General features: G+C 53.7%; 1 protein-coding gene across 3 annotated transcripts in view; it reads left to right on the plus strand.

Moving 5' to 3' along the window:
* The window catches only part of MCPH1 (microcephalin 1), a 209,931-nt gene that overhangs the window by 39,788 nt on the left and 156,889 nt on the right, over nucleotides 1-13,254 (plus strand). For all 3 annotated transcript variants that reach the window (XM_066234640.1, XM_066234641.1, XM_066234643.1), the window contains exons 7-9: nucleotides 1,113-1,199; nucleotides 1,706-2,719; nucleotides 11,119-11,225. In XM_066234640.1, coding sequence (XP_066090737.1) covers nucleotides 1,113-1,199; nucleotides 1,706-2,719; nucleotides 11,119-11,225 — 1,208 coding nt within the window. The remainder of the gene's footprint in view (nucleotides 1-1,112; nucleotides 1,200-1,705; nucleotides 2,720-11,118; nucleotides 11,226-13,254) is intronic.

A 13,254-nucleotide genomic window follows, 5' to 3' on the forward strand; every position in this document is an offset into this window, starting at 1 on the left:
TTGGGGATTGCGTTATTTCTAGCCTGGGAAGTGGAAAACCAAATACAGGTGGCCCACAGGAGACTCGAGCCAGATGAAATGTAGTTTTTGCCAGGGTGTCTGGCCATTCCAGTAGGGGGGGGGCTGCTGAGAGGAGGCTGACCGTGGCGACCCGGATAGGTCACGAGCAGTGTCCGGGTGAGTGCCATTCTGACACTCCCAGCCTGCAGTTACATTTACCCCCGTGTTGGCCTTACGCGTTGCTCCATTACTGTGCGGTGCACTGCCACTCGAGGGCCTCTAGCACAGCTCCGAGTTCAACAGTGAACATGTCTCTGAGCTTCCCTTCCTGATCTTGGGGTGTATTCTCAGTCCTTCTGCTTCTCTTTTAAAAACATCTGTGGTTAGGAGACCAGAATGTTTCTTTCTTCCTGGTCTGTAGTGTGCTCAGCCTTAGAAGGTAGTACTTACGACCTTATTTGTCAGGTCAGTGACAACGTGACCTGGGTGTCTTCTCTGAAACCTTTGGAGCTTCTCAGCCATAGCACTGTTGACACTTTGTGCTGGTCACTCTCTGTTCGGGTGCTGTCCTGGGATTGGTAGGACATTTTGCGGCATCTCTGGCCTCTACCCATTAGGTGCCAGAAGCGTAGCTCCCTTCCCCACCCCAGTCTCGACCTGTGACATTCCGCAGTGTTTGTGGACATCTCCAGGAGTCTGCAGGAGCCTGGTGGAAGCCCTGCTGTGCTGTGGGTGACCATGAAGGTGCCCAAAAGGAAAAACCTGGGCTGTTGGACAGGAAGGAGACTGACCGAACCGCCTGCTTGCCTGTGTTGGCCTGAGCGTGGTCCGGTGGCCATGGCCCGGGCACGCCGGCCCTCACGGGCCCTTCTCATTGTCCTTATCCAGCGGGCTGGACCTTTTCTACAATGTGTGTCCTAGACATTACTGTTTATGACTCTTATCATGTGTAATAGACCTGAGTACGTTTTTTCTGCTCATTTTGTAGCACATCTGGAACATGAAGTACAAGGCATACATGTGTGTGTGATGTGTGAGAGTGGCATTCTGTTGGCTTCATATGAAAAAATGTCAGACTTACAGCTAATGAAATGTTTTGATTATGTTTTCAGCTTCCCAGATGATAGAGAAGTCATATGACACCACAGTTACATCTCGTGAAGCATCTTTGAACATTTCACATGATATTTTGTGTTCAAGTAAGTTATTTCCTGTGATATATTTAAGCTTGAAGAATATTATGATTTTCTTATTTGGAGTTTCATCCAATGAGTTAAAAACGAGAATTCATGAATTTCACCCTGAGATTAGGTGTTGTAATAAAATTATAACGTGATACTTAGAGGGGTTAAACCTCGCTCTGGGTCCTGTGGTCTCTCTCGGGCATTTGCTTTCCTGGCAGAGTCATTTACGCATTTAAAAACTTTATTTTAAATCCTGCATGAACTAACCTTGTGGTTGAAACACACAGTACAGAGAGCAGAAGAGCCGCGGGAAGCTTGCTCACAGTGTGTAGAGTGCATACAAGGAGCGTGGGAGGAACAGGGTTAGCGACATACTTACATGTCACCACACCTACTGGGGTGACCAGGATTAGCTCCTCCAACTAATGACTGTGCTTGGAAGGTATTACTTGTCGGTCAACTCAGACTTATAGTCCTTGCGACCACTTTTTACAAGTGAATTTCCTATTCCTGCTTTGCAGACGACTTCTTTGCTGGTGGCCCGCAGTTGTGTTCTGACGGTTGTCATGGCAGCCCAAGGTGTGGGAGTCCGGAGAGGAAGCCGGGGGGGTCCAGCAACCCCGTGGACGGTGACGTGTGGGTTTCGGCACCTGCGTTGCACACGAGCAGCCCTCACTCTCCCCCTCCAGGGCCCCTCGGCCTGGTGACGCTGCAGAAGCCCACGGGCCGGCTGGCGGAGGAGGAGGCCACTCAGGACGAGCCGTGGGCCGAGGGAGCAGCGGCAGCGTCTGGAGCGCAGGGCAGTCCCTCTCCATTACCTGCAGCGCAGGGCCAGCCTCGGGGACACTCCAGGCCCGGGTGCTCCTCCGCAAAGAGGAGGACGCAGTCCCAGCACGTGCGCTCGCCCGCGGAGGGGCGAGGGAAAAGGCAGAGGCACTGCAGCCAGTCCAGCGAGCCCCGGCAGCCGCGGCTCCCAGCCAGCTTGGTGCCAGAGACCCCCGACCCGGGGGCATCCCCGTACGACGACTACTTTTCCCCCGAGAACCTCCAGGAAAGGACCTCTGAGAGCCTGCTCCTGGGGGGTCGGTCGTCCTGGAGCCCTGCTACGCTCCGCACCAGAGCGGCGCTTTCTTGGAGGGAGCGAGCCGACGTCTTAAGAATGTCTGACTTCTCCTGCCTTGGCAGGAGCCCCAGGGCAGTGAATGTGACCCGTGTCACAGCGGACAGCAGGCCCAGTCCTCAGAAGCCTCCCGGTGCTGGCTCCGGGGCACCTCTGGGGAACGTGACCTTTGAGGTGATCCCTGCTAAGGAGGACAGGCCAGGGTGCTGTCCGCTGGCTGCTGCTCAGGGCGGATCTGGACGTGACTTCCCCCATGTGGACACTGGCCTCTCACCTGGGGAAGAGCAGGCAGGCTGGGGACATGCTGGCGATGTCACTCCCCCTGAGGGAGGCAGTGCAGAGACACGGGGACCTGCGGACGTGGGGAGTGTGCAGAGAGAGGACACCCCTTCTAGAGAGCGGAGCGCTCCAGCAGGTAAATCTCGGAGGGGTTCTGAGCCAAGCCTTGTAGGTCAGCATGTGGGAGAATGAGCAGAGGGGCTGAGCTGGAGGGCTGGAGGGGCCCAGGCCTCCCCACGTCCTGGTTCCCGGGGCCGGGGCGCTGCAGCCCCCTCTCACCTCACAGCCTTTCCATAATTTTCAACTGTTTCTTTGTATCTTTTATTTTTTCTAATTTTAAAGAATGTGGGCTTGCCATTTTCCAGTGATGAATTCTTTAGAGAAAGATGGCTCACCGGCCCGTGGAGTCCCTAGGTCAGAGCTGCTGCTGTTTACCTTCTCCGAGCCTTTGCTTTCTCTCGTGAGGAAGCGTCGACGTGACACTGAGCACATGTGAGCACGCGTGACGCCCACAGTGAGCACGTGTCTTTGTTCCGGTGGCGTCCGCTGTAGCACGGTTCTCGGGGGAAGAGGCACATGAAGACAGGATTGATTTTCAAATTGTAGTTCCTGACAGTGAGGCTGTTCATTTCAGAAGGGAACTTAGGGGAGTGTAGCTCATTGATTCTATCAAGAAAAGGGAAGGTATGAAAAAAGTGAATGGAAATATTTTAGTATTTATTTTGAAGAAACTTTGGGCACTGTTATAAAGAAGTATTTAACATTTTTCCTTAGTTGAGAAGTTCATTGTAGCAGGCCTTGCTTGACTTTTATTTATTTCACTTTAAGTATCTCATTTAAATAAATTGATTCCAGTCTGTAAATTAATTGTAATCATATTAATAAACTGTGTGGCAAAGGTAGCGAAATTGGAAAACATTTTGCACGGTCTGTTTTTAAGCACAAATAGGTTTCAGCAATCAAATGCAGAGATCTCGAACTTCCACTGTCTTTACTAAAGAGTGGCCAACTCTTCACTGAGACCAAGGTTCTCTTTGTCATTCTTCACACCTAGGCTGGTCCTAACCACCCTTTACAGATGGAAAAGTTATGGGGGTTGAAATAATCGAGATTTATTGCGTATCTTTTCCATGGATATAAATAACCTTCCCCAAATTGTCTCACAAAAAGAATTTTGTGTATTTCTAATCTAATTTTTATGTTTTAGTTTCCTGAAAATATATGACATTTGACAAGAAACTATGTTTTGTATCCCAGTAGGCTTAGTATGTGTTTTCAAAATATTTATTTTAAAATTGTTTTGACTCTGAAGTTTATTTAAAACACTAGATGTCGAGAATCGTTTCGGTAGTTAAGAATATTCTCAAAGCTAACATTCTCATTCTCTTCCTCAGTTTTTATCTGGGGTGCTAAAGCGTTTGAGCACCATTTATTTGATGGCCTGCAAACATGAAGTGCGTGGAAGACAAGCTGGCGGCAGAGACGGGGTGTGCCCCGGGGGTCCATGGGAGAGGGCACGGCCCGCCTGGGACTCACCCCAGTGGCCACAGCCCCCTGCGGTCAGGGGCAAGTAGTCAAGGGGGAGGGCCAGGCCAGGCCTCTGGCTTGAGCGATCACAGTGGGGTGCAAGCAGGGTCCCTGGTGTGACTAGATTTGACTCAGCTGGAAACAGACATAAGGATATCTTCTAGAGTCCCCTGTCATTCCAGAGGGGCAGAAATCATTGCATTTTAGGACAAAAGAGACCTTCATATTGTCTGGTATAAATCTAAACCTTGCTCTGTAGTGATGGAACCAAGCCCCAGGATGTGCTCCTGGTTCATCACCAGCCCAGTGGCGTCCCGCCCCGCCCCGCCCCGCCCCGGAACTGACCAGAGTGTAAAGCCTGGGCCTGCCGTCTGCTCACCCCCCACAGGTGCTGGCTGTGGTGGCAGGGCTGCTCTGTGCCCCTGGCTGTGCGCTCCGGTTCCCGGTGCCGAAATAAACGTCTCCCTGGCACCTGGCTCCAGCTCGTGCTTCCCCGTCGCCCCTGTCACTGCTACTGGTAGATATGGCAGGGGCAGGAGAGAGACTCAGTAACAGACGTCAGGAGAACAGGAACGGAGGGCGAAACTTCCCATTCTGTTATTTTTTTAAGTTGTAATCTTTGAAATTGTATTAACCAGTACTTTTTTCCTTGTAAAAGGTTTTAATACAACTGTTTGCTGTACACGTGTGGTGTCCAGGCAGCCACTGGTTTCCAGGGGGGTGGCAGGGAGGGAGGTGGCGTGCAGCCCTCGTAGAGGTTCCGGTCCAGTGGGGGAGGCAGACGGGGAGCGTGCAGCCCTCGCAGAGGTTCTGGTCCAGTGGAGAGGCAGACCGGGAGCGCGCAGCCCTCGAAGAGGTCTGGTCCAGTGGCAGGGAGGGAGGCGGCATGCAGCCCTCGGAGAGGTTCTGGTCCAGTGGGGGAGGCAGACGGGGAGCGTGCAGCCCTCGGAGAGGTTCTGGTCCAGTGGGGGAGGCAGACGGGGAGCGTGCAGCCCTCGCAGAGGTTCTGGTCCAGTGGCAGGGAGGGAGACGGCGTGCAGCCCTCGGAGAGGTTCTGGTCCAGTGAGGGAGGCAGACGGGGAGCGTGCAGCCCTCGGAGAGGTTCTGGTCCAGTGGGGGAGGCAGATGGGGAGCGTGCAGCCCTCGGAGAGGTTCTGGTCCAGTGGGGGAGGCAGACGGGGAGCATGCAGCCCTCGGAGAGGTTCCGGTCCAGTGGGGAGGCAGACGGGGAGCGTGCAGCCCTCGCAGAGGTTCTGGTCCAGTGGGGGAGGCAGACGGGGAGCGCGCAGCCCTCGCAGAGGTTCTGGTCCAGTGGCAGGGAGGGAGACGGCGTGCAGCCCTCGGAGAGGTTCTGGTCCAGTAGGGGAGCCAGAGGGGGAGCGTGCAGCCCTCGGAGAGGTTCCGGTCCAGTGAGGGAGACAGACGGGGAGCGTGCAGGCCTCGGAGAGGTTCTGGTCCAGTGGGGGAGGCAGACGGGGAGCGTGCAGCCCTCGCAGAGGTTCTGGTCCAGTGGCAGGGAGGGAGACGGTGTGCAGCCCTCCTTGGAGAGGTTCCAGTCCAGTGAGGGAGGCAGACGGGGAGCGTGCAGCCCTCGGAGAGGTTCCGGTCCAGTGGGGGAGGCAGACGGGGAGCGTGCAGCCCTCGCAGAGGTTCCGGTCCAGTGGGGGAGGCAGACGGGGAGCGTGCAGCCCTCGCAGAGGTTCCGGTCCAGTGGGGGAGGCAGACGGGGAGCGTGCAGCCCTCGCAGAGGTTCCGGTCCAGTGGGGGAGGCAGACGGGGAGCGTGAGCACGACGTGGGGCCCTGAGCAATGTGTGATGGCAAAGGCCACATGAGTGTAGGCGGTCAGCAAGGGGGAGGTGCTGCTCGGAGAGATAACACGGGTCACAGACCTCGGTGTGGTGGAGGAGGGAGCCTGGAACTGCTGGAATTCTCTGTTCAAGTGTCCTGAGGCAGAAGGCGCTCGCTGGACAGTGCAGAGGCCAGCCCAGCAGCGACTCTGAGGCTGAGGGTAATCATTGCACTACTGACAGTTCAAGAAGTACACACGTGTATTCAGAAGAGCGTTGCTTGGCCCTCTTCCCCAGAACCTGCTGGTCTGTTCCCTGAAGGGAAGGTCTCCCTCTCCCTGAGATTAGACAAGTAGGAAGCTAAAGCCAAGATCCATATTCAAAGTCAGAGAATCCCAGAAACAGAGTTTACTCTTAATGCAAAACTCTATAGAGCAGCAGTTCTCAACCTGTGGGTCGCGACCCCCACTGGGGTCACGACCCACAGGTTGAGAACTGCTGCTATAGAGATTTAAAATGAATTTACGTATTTAAAATCCATATTTTAGTTATGTCTATAATGATCATAAAGGAAAAGATGGTAAATCTTTTTTTTTTTTGGTGAGAGGAGGGGAGGCAGAGACAGACTTCTGCATGTGCCCTGACTAGGATCCACCCAGCATGCCCACCAGGGGGCGATGCTTTGCCCATCTGGGGCCCCTGCTTTGTTGCAACTGGAGCCATTTTTTAAGCACCTGAGGCAGAGTTCATGGAGCCGTCCTCAGTGCCCAGGGCCAACTCATTCCAATTGAGCCATGGCTGCAGGAGGAGAGGAGAGAAGTGAGAGGGGGAGGGGAGAGAAGCAGATGGGTCCTTCTTCTGTGTGCCCTGACTGGGAATCAAACCTGGGACATCCACACGCTGGGCCAACACTCTACCACTGAGCCAACCAGCCAGGGCCAGATGCCACATCTTTTGAAGATCTTGATTAGATTTTTGTTTTTATTTAACAAAGTGAACTTGATATTTGTCAGATAAATATTACCTGAGTTTTGCTTGTAACTTATGCATACCCCAAATCCTAAAAGTGTATCTTTTACAGGGCTTTCCGTAGTCTTAAGATTCTACATTTTATGTTATTTTTAAATAATTCATTATTCAGCTTTTAAGGACTCAGCAGAAACTTTCTATTGGGATAATGTTAACACTTTGTATATGTTTTTTATATATGTTGAAATTACAGATTCTGTTTTGAGATGGGGGAAGGGAAGGGAGAGGAGAAGTATCAGCTCACTGTTCCACTTAGTTGTGCTATTGATTGCTTCCTGTGTGTGCTTTGACTGGAGCTCGAAGCCATGGCCTCATGGGCTGAGCTGGCATCCCCAAGACTGAGCCCGTGACCGCTGCGCTCCAGGGTGATGCTCTGTCCACTGCACTGCTGGCCAGGGCAACACCACCGTATTTTTCGCTCCATAAGATACACTTTTTCTTCCCTGACAGTGAAAGAGAAAATGCCCTTGCTTCTTCCATTTGGAGTGAATGTTCACTTGTTTTTAGCTGCTGCGGGGCACTGCGCTGGTAAACATGTAGAATGAGTGCCAGCGGGGGTGTAATCATACCCATCACGGCAGCGTGCGGAACCCCGGCATCTGCTCAGTGACCTCCTGGTTCTCGTCTCCACGGTTGCGTGCAGCACAGGAGGGAAGGCCAGCGACGTTGTGTGGGCGCATTCATCTGGCCTCGTGCGGGCAGACGTGAGAGGCGCGCTGCAGCGGGGCAGGGTTGCGCTGCCGCTGCTGGAGGTCTGCGTGAAGTGCTGACGTCACTTGTTGCCAGGCTAATAGCATCTCATTGGCTGGCCTGCAGGTGGGAGAGGGTCCAAGGGTGTGAGGCGTATGCAGCAAGCTGGCAAGCCAGTGCGAGCACAGGCAAAGCTGCGGCAGACGGAGCAGGCTGTGCCCCTCATCTCCATCAGTTTGTTCCAGCTGCAATCCAGGTAGTTTACCTGTGTAGTGACATTAGAGTAAAAAATAACTGGACTTTCCCTAGTGCACAGCAGGGGGGTTCATGAGAAAGGATGGATGGACGAAAATGGAGAGTGTGGACTGAAAAAGTTTGGTCCAAACGTCCTATTATAGGGCTTCTGAAAAAATCTGCCCTATTAGTGCTTGACCAGTTTAGAGCACATATTAGTGAAACCACAAACACAAAAAAAACTAAAAAAGTGAAGACTCATTAGCTGTAATTCCTGGGGGTCTTACCAGCCAGTTGCAACCTCTCAATGTTTCCATCAGCAAACCGTTTAGTCTTTATGCGAGAAGAGTGGAACCAATGGATGGCTGCTGGTTGGTAATCATGATCTGACACCACCTGGACGAATGAAGAGACCCACTACCACTCAAGTCTGTGCATGGGTGAAAACATCATGGCAGTCAGGGAAGAATGTAACCGGTGATACGGTCATTCAAAAAATGTGGCATTAGAAATGCCTTAGATGGCACTGAAGATGGTATCTTATATGAAAATAGCGAAGAAAGTGATACCAGTGATTGTGAGCAACTGAGCTTCTTAAATTCTGACACTAGCGGTGATGAGTTCCTGAGATTCCCGGACAACTAGAAGAGTATTTGAACATTAAAATCTCTTCTTATTTGTTAATAACAGTGCTAATGGTTGTTAATACTGCTGTTGAGTTTACATTGTTGAAATATTATTGTGGTATATTTTATTAAATATTTAACACACCGTTTGGTTCAGAATATTTTTTTTCTTATTTTCCTTTTTAAAACCCTTGGTGCGTCTTATGGAGCGAAAAATACGGTAAGTATTCTTAAGTCAGTCTTCAGAAGCCTTTTTGGCCTTTGATATAGATGATCTATCGAGGGTTTTGTATGAAGAAATACTAACTGCTTAGTGCATTGTTATTGGCAGTAGCATTGTTCTTCTGTGTCTTGGCTGTAGGAAATGGGGGGCTGGAGGAGACATGGGGAAATGAGTTTTTTAGGGTTCCGCCCTTGGAAAAACTGACATAGACGTGTTACTTTTCATCTTAGAGCTCACAAGTGACAAACAGATCACATCCATGGCCTGCCCTGGGGGCCAGGGGTTCTCCAAAAGTGATGTTGAATGTAGGAGACAGTAAAGCATGGATGAGTAGAGAGAGAGAGAGAGATATGACTGAGATAGACAATCTTACCTTCAAAATGAGTGGAAGTGAGGAATCTAGTGTAGCTGGATCTTAGAACAGACTGTCGGCTGCAGAATGCCCGCCCACCTGCACCTTGCGGGGGCTGTCCCTGGGGTTGGGTGCCACCTGGGGTGAGGAAGGACGGGGAGGAACGTGAATAAAAGTCAGACACTGAAGCTTGCTGAGGAGAGAGTGTGGGTCTCGGGAGTGGTCCAGGTCCAGTACGAGGCTTATATAGGTGGTCCAGAACCTGACATTTTTAGGACCCAAGTTGCAGATAACGGTTTGAATTCGAGAAAATATTTCACCATTGTTCTGAATTTTCTTTTTACTTCTCTAGAACTCTGTTTTTTGAAAAAGTTAAAACTTTCCTTTTTTCCAGGTTTTAAAACTTTGTGTATTAAAAAAACTGAACATTGCAATAATTAAAATCATTTTAGCAGCAGCAACAACAACAAAGGCTCTCCGACTAAACTGCGTTTTCCAGCCTCTTCACCAGTGTGCAAGTTTTCTGCCTGTTCCCAGCAGAAAACTTGGTCAGCCAGGGGCAGAGGCAGGTGCGGCCCTCGGGGCCGGCCTTCCCCTGATGCGAAGCGCAGCGCAGCCGCTTGAACCCTTGTGGCCCGCGGCATCTTCCCACGTTCAGCGGCTGACAAGTGCAGCGAGGCCCAGCCATGGACAGGAGAGTGCAGTGCGCGTGCGCGGAGCGGGCCTCTGACCCCGCCCCTCCTCCTGTCGGCATGGGCACGTGCTCCTGACCGCTTGCTCACGTGCTCTTGACGGGCCGCTGCCCGCGTGCTCCTGCCGGCTGACCCACGTGCTCCTGACCGCGGGTCCACCCCCGTTCCTCGCTGAGTTGCTTCTGTTGAAAACTGGACTCTCCGGCGTTTCTCTCTTCCCCATCTGGACTTCAGCATCGCTCAGCCCAGCCGGGGCCGGGGGCCGGCCGCAGAGGAAGCGGGGCAGGTGCGCGGCCAGAGGAGTCGGGCCGCCCAGGGGCCGCCCGAGAGAAGAGTCGGCCCGGCAGGCTTCATTGTACTTTTACGGGAGCGGCCTGTTTCGTCAGATGTGTCTGCAAAGCAGTCATTCCTGCGTGACAGGACTGTTAGTTTCTCCTGGTTCTTGTGTTATTCTTGCCTTTTGTTCGCTGTGGGTCTAGTGTTGGGCTGTGGGCGCCGGGAGAGGGCACGTGCCTCTGCAGCGCCCCGCCATCGTTCGGTGGTCGTTGATGAGAGCGTCCACCACTGAATGGGTGATGAGGGTGGGTGTTGGGTCAGCTGTGGCTGGACATGCGTGTCCTCTGGGCTGGGACCAGACAGGGGCGGCGTCTACTCTTGGTCCTCCTTCAGAGGAACAGCCCGTTCCGGCAGGAGGCGGATGGACTGTTTGGGGAGGAAAGAGAGCAGGAGCACGAATAAACTCACATGTGGTGCAGGTGGCTCAGGGTCTGCACTGTCCAGTCTCTGATGAAGCCACTGGTCCCTGGGGGCGGGTCTTCATGGGTCTGCATGGTAGGAGGCTGGTGACAGGTGGAGGTTGTGGGCAGTGGAATCTTCACATGTCGGTTGCCGAGCGAAACCTAGGGTCTCTGTACTGAAGGCTTGATCACATGGACCCAACACAGAGATTCCTCCCATCCTCCAGCAGAGAACTGCCGTCCCTGGACGGCAGGGCTGGGACCATCCCACAGAAGTCACAGCATTGGGGTTGGAGTCGTGCGTGAGCTGCAAGCAGCCGCTCTCGCGATCCGATGGGATACTGGAGAAGTACCTTGTTCCCTGACAGGCTCGCGTGTTTCTGAGCCCTGCGTCGGGTCAGTTGCATGGAACATTGGCGTGGACTCCAGGGGAGTACCAGATAGGCCTGAGAGAGCAGGAACTAGGCAGGGCTCGTATAAAAGGCTTAGGCCTTAAAGAAAAAAAGGCTTAGGCCTTCACGGACCCAGCATGCATGGATCAAGTTTGACTTTATTTTGAAATTTCTGTTTGCTTCAGTGGCATTGTTATTCGGTCTATGGGAAGTGCTAACTCATCTTCCATTCACTTGGGTTGTAGGTGTTGAAAACGGACCAGCAAGGTGTGGAGTTCCGGAAGGCCCTCGGAAAGGCTGTAAGGACCACGTTGGACCTCCGGAGGAAGCAAAGAAAGCAAGAACCCGAGAGGTTGGTGTGTGAAGGCGTGACGCATTCCACTGTGGCTGTGGCGTGGGGGCCAACTCCAGGTGGATGAGACGTGAAGAGTGTGGCCCCCCTGTCCCGGACACGGAGAGTGGTCCCGTTCAGGACAGGGCTCCTACAGGTGGGACAGGCTCTCTCCGTCCAGCGCTGCCCAGCGTGGCCCTTGATTGTGAAGAGGCTCAGGGCTCCTCCCAAGCTTGAGTGTTGGCTGTGCCGGAAAGTGTCCCTCTGTGATCTGAGCACACACGCAGTGGGTGGGAGGTGGAGAGCCCACTTTCATGAGGGAGAGGTCACACTGGACCCTCAGCCCTGGGAGTGGCAGTGTTGGCTCTGGCCCTCGGGCGGGATGCCCGCCCTTCCTGCGTCGGACAGGAGCCAGCTGGTCTCTAACAAGGCACTGGTTCCTGTCACCGCAGGCTTATGGTAACCGTGGTAGGAGGCTTTACAACTTTTGATTCTTCACCATCTATCCTGTGACTTAAACTTAAAGTGAGCCACTCCCTGTGTTGTGCTCAGTGTCTGTGGGGCGGGAAGTGTGATGTAGCTCAGCCCCGCCCAGGCGGTGGGGACACTGCCCCAGGCACACGTCACAGGACAGGAGGGCGGCGGCGGTGGCGGCGGTGGTGGCAGAGAGGCGGCTGGCTCGGCTGCTCCGGCGAAGCAGCGGGAACCTGTCTTCCTGGGCAAGCAGCATGCTCCTCCGTCCTACTGGCTGCGATTAGAGAAGCTCCAGGCTACACGGCTTTCACGGCCGTCTGTTGTGGGCTGTGGGATCCCGGGCTTCTTCATGAGCGGCCTCTGGCTCATCGCAGGAGAGAGACGGAGCAGATCAGAAGAAAGGAAGCACGCTTCAGTGCTGGTCGTCTCCTCGGTGTCTTCTCCTCGGATGTGTTAGAACCGTCTGGAATCGCCGCGGTCTGCGGGAGGATGCGAGCTGTGTGTGACGCGTTGCCTGCTACTGGTACTGTTCTCCTCGGATGTGTTAGAACCATGTGAAATCGCTGCGGTCTGCGGGAGGATGCGAGCTGTGTGTGACGCGTTGCCTGCTACTGGTACTGTTCTCCTCGGATGTGTTAGAACCATGTGAAATCGCTGCGGTCTGCGGGAGGATGCGAGCTGCGTGTGACGTGCTGCCTGCTACTGGTACTGTTCTCCTCGGATGTGTTAGAACCATGTGAAATCGCTGCGGTCTGCGGGAGGATGCGAGCTGCATGTGACGTGTTGCCTGCTACTGGTACTGTTCTCCTCGGATGTGTTAGAACCGTCTGAAATCGCTGCGGTCTGCGGGAGGATGCGAGCTGCGTGTGACGTGCTGCCTGCTACTGGTTCTGTTCTCCTCGGATGTGTTAGAACCGTCTGAAATCGCTGCGGTCTGCGGGAGGATGCGAGCTGCGTGTGACGTGCTGCCTGCTACTGGTACTGTTCTCCTCGGATGTGTTAGAACCGTCTGAAATCGCTGCGGTCTGCGGGAGGATGCGAGCTGCGTGTGACGTGCTGCCTGCTACTGGTTCTGTTCTCGGATGTGTTAGAACCGTCTGAAATCGCTGCGGTCTGCGGGAGGATGCGAGCTGCGTGTGACGTGCTGCCTGCTACTGGTACTGCTGACGGCAGCCACTCCCTCCCACTGTGTCCTCCTTGTGGACTGAGTTTCCTATTTTGCTGTCACACAGAGATGCTGAGAGCATACTTCAGGAGCTCCACTGTGCGTGGGCCGAGGGGCAGTGGAGGTGGAACTACAGCTCATCCGGTTTGGTTTCTCCTAAGAGGAGCCTTGCAGGGCAGGAGACGGGAGGTCCCAGCGGTGGACGGAAGAGAAATCCCGAGGTAGGCGAGGACTCGGGAGGCCTAGCACGAGGACAGTGCGCGCAGGCCAGCGAGGGTCCCGGGAGAGGGAGCGGGGTTGGGACCAGATAGAAGCCTTCTAGAGTAAAGAAAATAGAGTATTTGAGCCCTTTATTAACCCTTTGAGTAGCACAGACATTCATGTACGTCCTCAAAGGCTTAACAAGAAACG

The sequence above is a fragment of the Saccopteryx bilineata genome, chromosome 6, assembly GCF_036850765.1.
Source record: "Saccopteryx bilineata isolate mSacBil1 chromosome 6, mSacBil1_pri_phased_curated, whole genome shotgun sequence".
NCBI lineage: Eukaryota > Metazoa > Chordata > Mammalia > Chiroptera > Emballonuridae > Saccopteryx > Saccopteryx bilineata.